Genomic DNA, 7,428 nt, shown 5'->3' with positions numbered 1-7,428 from the left:
TGATGCCTTCTACACACTGCAAGAGTGACGAGAAAATCAGAATTTTGTATTCTCGTGGCAGAGGATTTGCGAGCTTATGATCAGAACGCCTCACCAGATGAACCACACCCGTTTTAAATCGATTTTCTGGTAGAAAAGACGCCGTGTTCCTGTGAGATAAGGACGCCGCGCGAACGTAGTGCGTATTTTGGCACACCGTCAGCGAAGAGCATCATGAAGAAACTAGCCGTTGTAATTTCATCCGCCAACAAATGTGTGACAGAGCTGAAAGCTACTCCATCAGCGATAGAAAAGTATATATGAATATCAAAGGTAATCTTTTTGTAGTTCTATACAAAGTATCACAGCTCAAATTTGGAAGAAAATATAAATAAAGCGACCAAGATGCTCTAAGGAGATTCAGAGACTAATTTTGAAACAAAACGCACTGGGCGGGTTATGGCGCGTGATCTTATACTCGTCGCGATCATAATAATTTTAATACATGGTTTGCCCAAAAACACAATGTGTCTACAAGTTGACTAAGTCTCGGAAGAGAATCAGGACGACAAAGGGTCTTCAGATCAATTGAACATACACAGGCAACAAGTGAGAGGGTACTTGAATCCGAAGATCGATTTTTGTGACCGAATAGATAGTCAGATTGGGCTTGACTAGTATTCAGGCTCCCTTGGGCATTGCCAAAGAACACGATTGTACTTGTTTCTGTATCATAATATACCTGGATGAGGTTCTCGCTCTCTTGTGGGTCACGGCCAACCTGACCTGACAAGAGCGCTAAATTCTACTTCCTCAATGGAAAAATTCGATTGAAAATGGTTTTAACTGCTCAATCAGAAATCGAGGAAGTGCAATGAATGAAACCTTGCAAGTCTGTAGATGATAGAGTTTTTGTCCAAGTATTGATCTAGCATAAATATGCTTGTATAACAATGTAACAATGAAGAGATGAATTCGCGGTGACGTATCATGTTGATTGATTACCTTATAGGTGTCACGCATCACATTGACAACCTGAACGGCGTTTTCCTCCAGGGCGATCGGTAAAAATTGTAACACAATGAAAGCTTTGAGTTCGATTAATCAAAGGAGAACACAAACAACTAAAACAATAACTAACACCTGAAGCGGATTAAGATCAGATAGGGTCTTACTGAGGGAAGACACTGGTTGATCGAAAGAAAGGACAATCTGTAAAGGAGATTGTAACACAATGAAAGCTTTGAGTTCGATAGGGTAAAGAGAACAACATGAAGTAAGAGAGTTGTTCTATATAGATGAACCTAACGGACTCAATAAGGTGTCACGTAGTGAGAAGAGAAACATATCTAAATGCGCATCTGAACATGACGCGTCCTATACGCGTAATGCGCCTAAGTGATCACTTCCTGATCCTGATTCCCCCCCATCTTCGTAACATCGTATAAGCCTAACAGTGTGCAGAAATTACCATGTTTGCCCGGTGTGAGTGCTTTTGTCATTACATCTGCAATCATATCGTTTGTTGGAATGTAATTGATCTTCAGTTTGTTCTGTAATGCCATGTCTCTTAACCAATGATATTTCACGTCTACATGCTTCGTTCTTCTTTGAAATTTTTGGTTCTTCGATAATGCAATTGCTCCCTGGTTGTCCAGTTTGAATGACGGTGCTTTTTCTTGTTTGATCCCCATACCTGCTATAAGCTCATTTACCCAGACTATATCCTGTCCCCCTTTGTACGCTGACCTGTACTCTGCCTCCGTCGTTGAAGTTGCCACTGAATCTTGCTTTTTCGAATTCCAATTGACTGTGCTGCTACCCAATCGTGTCACGTAACCCCCCGTGGACCTTCTTGTTATTGGACATGCAGCAAAGTCAGCATCAGCAAAACCGTTGAGCTCTAGACCAGATCCTCCTAAGACTAAGCTGAGTGATTGAGTACCCTTGAGGAAGCGAAGTACTCGTTTGAAAGCTATCCAGTGTACGATGGATGGGTTGTTAAGATGTTGGGACAGTTGCGAGACGACGAAAGAAAGGTCAGGTCGTGTAGCATTGTTAAGATACATCAATTTACCAACTGCTCGTCGATAGCTGACACCTAGATTGAGAAACTCTTCACATTCTGAAGTCGTGCCTGGAATGAGATATGTGTTTGGTGTCATTGGTGAACCTACCGGTTTGCATTCTTCCATGCCGTAGTCCTCAAGAAGATCCTGAATGTACTGAGCTTGTGAGAGTGTGATAGTTTTGGTTTTGCGATCCCTGACAACCTTCATTCCGAGAATGTATTTGAAGTCTGTGTTTTCGTCCATTTGAAACTTTTCAGTGATTGCTGATCGGAAGCGTTCGACGTTGTTTGACGCAATGACCATGTCATCAACATGTACATGTACGAGACATCGCCATGTTGGATCAGATGAGATGAAAAGGCTAGGATCTGTTGGTGATGGGAAGAGACCTATGGTGGCGAAGAAGGCTTTTAAGGTATCATACCAAACCTTCGGTGCTTGCTTGAGGCCGTATGAGGCTTGATTGAGCTGTAGTACTGTGTCGGCAGTCGCGTTGTCCACGTTATAACCCTTAGGAATTCTGATGTAAATGACTTCTTTTGGACTTCCATTCAAGAAGGCCGCGACTGCGTCCATTTGAATCACGTCCAAGTCCTCCTCCGCGGCAATTGTGCAGACAGATCTGAACGTGGCTAGGCGACCAGTTGGTGCGTAGGTCTCATTGTAGTCCACACCAAAGTACTGAAGAAAGCCTAACGCACATAGCCTTGCCTTATACTTTAGCAACTCCCCTTCAGCACCCATCTTCTTTTTGAATACCCACGTGGTGCCAATCGCATGTCGATCCTTGGGTAAATTCACAACACTCCAAACCTTTCTTCTAGTCATGTTGAGTAGTTCAGTCGTGATGGCTTGATCCCATTCCGTCTTGTCGTTTGATAGCAGTGCTTGTTTGTAGGTTTTCGGCGTTGGATTGCTAAGTGTCGGAGTGGATTTGACTGATACTGCTGCGGCTCTTCGACGCGAACCTGATGGAAGAATATTTGATGAGTCAATGTTGCTCGAAATGTCTTTTGGTGCCTCAGCTCTCAACTGCCAGTCCCAACCTGGTTTTAAGTGGTTCGTGAGGTTATCGACTACTTCATTGTCATCACCCGAATCGTCGTCTTCTTCTCGAGCAACTTCATCTTCGATTTCTGATGGAGTCGTCTGTGGTAAAATGACTGGTGAGGATGGTTGTGATGGAGTAGGAGTATCACGGGGTGTATCTTCCAGAGTTTGAACGTTGGTAGTCGTGGATGTGGAGGGAGGTGAATATATCGAGATGTTTGGAATGATGTAGTTGTCTTTGAAGAGAGCGTCGAGATTGGAGTTGTCTCGTTCAGTATCACCTTCAATTCCTGGAAAGTTGGTGCAGTCGAACGTTACGTCGTGAGAATAGACAATTCGACCGTCGTCTAGTCTGATCCGGTAGTTTTTCATTCCCACCTGATAGCCTAAGAGGATGCCTTTAGAGGACGTGTTGTCAAACTTCCGTCGGAATTGTTTGGGAATAAAAACGTAAGCTCGACAATCAAACGGTTTTAGTCTGGAGTAATCAAAGGGACGGCCAAACCATAACTCGTACGCTGATTTGTTCTGAGTTATCTTGGCTGGCGTTACGTTCTCAAGAAACACGGCTGTTGTCACAGCCTCAGCCCAGAAGTTGTAGGGCAAGTTTGATTGTCGAAGCAAGGTGCGCGCCTTCTCAGTTGTTGTACGATTGCCTCTTTCAGAGACTGGGTTCTGCTGGGGTGTGTACGGAGCACTCAGATGTTGTGTTGTTCCGTCTTTCTTGAGTAATTCTTGAAAGTCCTTAGCCATGTATTCTCCGCCCTGGTCATTCACCAGACTTACGATCTTTTTATTGTGAAGTGTCTCAACGAGTGTTTTGTATCGAGTGAAACAAGAGAAAGTATCGGATTTTAATTTCATAATAAAAACATGTTTATAATTTGTACATGCATCCGTAAGTTTAAAGTAATACAATCCACCACCAACAGAAGGGACAGAAATTTTCCCACTGAGGTCACTGTGGATGACGTCTAGAGGATGTTTGGCAGAAGGAAAGTGACCGGAGTAGGGAAGACGGTGACCTTTTGACAACTTGCAAATTTCACAATTCCAGTCGTCAGGAGCTCCAACTTTATACATCATTTTAAGGCGTGGAGACTCGGGATGACCTCCCTGTCTGTGGAGAATATCATAGTCAGAAGTTGAAATGTTGGCTCGGGGATTAGAAATAGGAGTTGACGTGCCTATGGTGATGTCGAGTTCAATGACCTGATTTCGAACATGGCCAACAAAGGTTCCAACTCCGACTTTGGTCATCAGAATGTCGTCGACGTGGTTGTGGATGGTGTAGCCTTGCATCAACAAGCTGCACATGCTGATCAATGAGAATCCTAAGTCTGGTACGTGTAGGGCTTGAAGAATTACTTTGCTGTCGGCAAGGTTGCAGGTGATAGTTCCTTTTCCCGCGATTCGAATGTTCGCGCCGTTCGCAAGAGTGACGTTTGACGAGATGGGTTGATGATTTTCGAACATGTCCTTGTCAGGTACCATGTGGTGAGAACACCCACTATCTAGGAGGATCCCTTTGTGTTCAGTCGTGGTTAGAACGAAGGCTTGGGCCTCAAAGAAAGCGTCACTGGCGACGGTAACGGACGCTCTAGGTTGAGTTGAGCTGGTCTGAGCTGGTCGAAGACCGGGGTTTACCTGGAAGCATTGAGTGGAAGTGTGACCTTTCGCTTCTGGATTGTGGCGCCCGTTGGAACAATAAGGTCGTGATGGTTGACCGAACATCAGAGGACGTTGGGTGGTTGTGCGTTGCAAAGCTCGCGGTTGTCGAACTGCAAGTGCAATGGTGTTGGTGTGAAGTTCTTCATCTCTAATAGATACGAGCTGAGCCTTGAGATAGTTGATAACCTTTTCGGAGGTTAGTGGACGATCCTTTCGTAATAAGGTCTTGGTGATGTCCATGGAGGACGGGAGCTTGCTGACGATGGTCTCTCCGATGAATTTTTGATGGATTTGTTGAATCCCGTCAACAGCTAAGAGACCGGCTAAAGCATGTTGATTGTCAGTGATGTACGTTTTGAGGTCAGTGAAGATGATATCGGTCCACTTGAGATATGCGCGGGCTTGATTTTCATCAGATGAAGATTGAAAGTGTTCTTTCAAAATTTTCCAAATTTTGATGGGATCCAAGACTGCATCCTTGGCGACAATGCGAATTCTGTTGTCCTGATCAATGCATCCGAACAAGATACCTGCTGCCTTCTTCTGTTTGGTGGCGAAGACCGCGAGTTGGATAGATTGATCAGACCCATCGACTTTTACGGGAGGAACGGGAGGCGAGTCCATGTTGATGAACTCTTCTAGGTTACATGTCATCAAGTGGGCGACGACATCACCGGCCCATTCAACGTAGTTCGTTTTCGAAAGTTTAGGGAAATGAACTCGCGCTGAGTTTGATGAGTCGGTCATTTGAAAGGATTTTTAGATTTGATTGAAAAAAATTTTAAGCGCTTCGTGGAACGCTGGGCTCATAACCAAAGAGCTTTAGGCAGTTTTGTCTGTTTTCTTTCCCTGAAGCGGATTAAGATCAGATAGGGTCTTACTGAGGGAAGACACTGGTTGATCAAAAGAAAGGACAATCTGTAAAGGAGATTGTAACACAATGAAAGCTTTGAGTTCGATTAATCAAAGGAGAACACAAACAACTAAAACAATAACTAACACCTGAAGCGGATTAAGATCAGATAGGGTCTTACTGAGGGAAGACACTGGTTGATCGAAAGAAAGGACAATCTGTAAAGGAGATTGTAACACAATGAAAGCTTTGAGTTCGATAGGGAGAAGAGAACAACATGAAGTAAGAGAGTTGTTCTATATAGATGAACCTAACGGACTCAATAAGGTGTCACGTAGTGAGAAGAGAAACATATCTAAATGCGCATCTGAACATGACGCGTCCTATACGCGTAATGCGCCTAAGTGATCACTTCCTGATCCTGATTGCTCCACAGTTACCAATCCTTGGGGATAAGAAAGTTCGAGAGCTTAGCTGAAGGGATCAAAGAAAAATCACATTTGTTTCAGTGCAGATTCAGAGTTGTCTGCAAGTGGCAATAGGCTATACTACTAGCGGTCAGCCTAGACGTCCTTTCAAAATGCTCCTTTCACGCAAAAAACAAGCCGGTGGAATTGATACTATGGCGAGGGAGTACGGTGAAATATCATCAATACACCAGCCGACAACACAGACTCAAGAAATGAGATGGAGTGTAGAAAAAGGCGTGTTTTTCGATGTGAGATAGGAGACCAAATCCAGACAATCTCACTCAATATGCGTTAAGCGCGCTTTATCAAGTTGATCCCGCGATCACAAAAGGCAAGCATTGCTCTCTACAGGGGCAGTCTTTTCTCATGACCTCTACTTTCACTTTTCACGACAACACTTGAATTCTTGAGACCCACCCCATTCTCCAAAGCCTATCTTCCCCGGTAAATTGCAAGACGCGATTAAAATCAATACGTCAGATGCATCGCCTCACTTCAATTTTGTCTTGGTTTACGTCCCATCCTTAGAAGCTTGAAATGTGTCATGCTCGATGCTTGTACTTCCGATCATGATAATCATCCTTTCGATTCTAACAATGCCCTGGAAGCAACTCTCACTTCCGAGTCTGAAGACCTTCAAAGTACAGCTGACTCTGTCGACTGTGTTGTTTCTGTTCTAAAATCTACTTCATTTCCCGGTATGTTCGATCTCAATTCAAGTTCTGGGGCCTCAGATCCCCCCGTTGGACGATCCAAAATCTTCGTGCGAGTTGGCCCTCTCCTTTCTCTACATGAGTAGTCCAAGAAAAGTAAAAACCTTTGCATGATCCCCGAGAGCTTCACAATGTACTTTTGATGACGCTCTCGATCAATGTGATTTTAACACCTGCAAAACACTTTCAACGGGAAAACAGTCGCCACTGTGGGTGGTATTCCCAGAAAGATTTCCCCTCGTGCCATTGAAATCTGTCCTAATCTCTTTCGATATTCCAAGGGATATGACCCAATCGATTCTCTGTGCTTTGTACCCGGGTTGATATTGGGACCGAATGAAGATCGCATCACTCCATCTCTCAAGATCAGAATGGAATAGGCCGTTGCTCGGATCTCAGAGCTTCTTGAATAAAAACAAATGACGTAGGTTGGTGTAGATGAAATTATGAATGCTGGTGAATGTGTCTTCAAACGTTTGGAAATGACTTTTTGTCTTTTTATGTTTCTGAGGGTAGCTTAAGTCTGCTTAAGTCTGCTTAAGTCCGCTTAAGTTGCACATAGTGGTGGCTGAACTTATTTCCATGTTGACATGGTGTGCTCTCCAATCCATGCTCAGTGG

At 44.0% G+C, this 7,428-nt stretch overlaps 1 protein-coding gene across 1 annotated transcript; it reads left to right on the top strand.

Annotated features, from left to right (window-relative positions):
• Nucleotides 1–6,639: 6,639 nt before the first annotated feature.
• MELLADRAFT_70245 (uncharacterized protein) lies at nucleotides 6,640–7,188 on the top strand (the record flags this gene model as incomplete). The annotated part of the gene is made up of 2 exons (XM_007419608.1): nucleotides 6,640–6,793; nucleotides 7,010–7,188. The coding sequence occupies 2 exons, from the start codon at nucleotides 6,640–6,642 to the stop codon at nucleotides 7,186–7,188; spliced, it is 333 nt and encodes a 110-aa protein (XP_007419670.1).
• Nucleotides 7,189–7,428: the final 240 nt, after the last annotated feature.

The sequence above is a fragment of the Melampsora larici-populina genome (assembly GCF_000204055.1).
Source record: "Melampsora larici-populina 98AG31 unplaced genomic scaffold MELLAscaffold_279, whole genome shotgun sequence".
In the NCBI taxonomy this organism is placed as follows: Eukaryota; Fungi; Basidiomycota; class Pucciniomycetes; order Pucciniales; family Melampsoraceae; genus Melampsora; species Melampsora laricis-populina.
The sequence above is the reverse complement of the archived record's forward strand: the minus strand, read 5'-3'. Positions and strand labels throughout refer to the sequence as shown.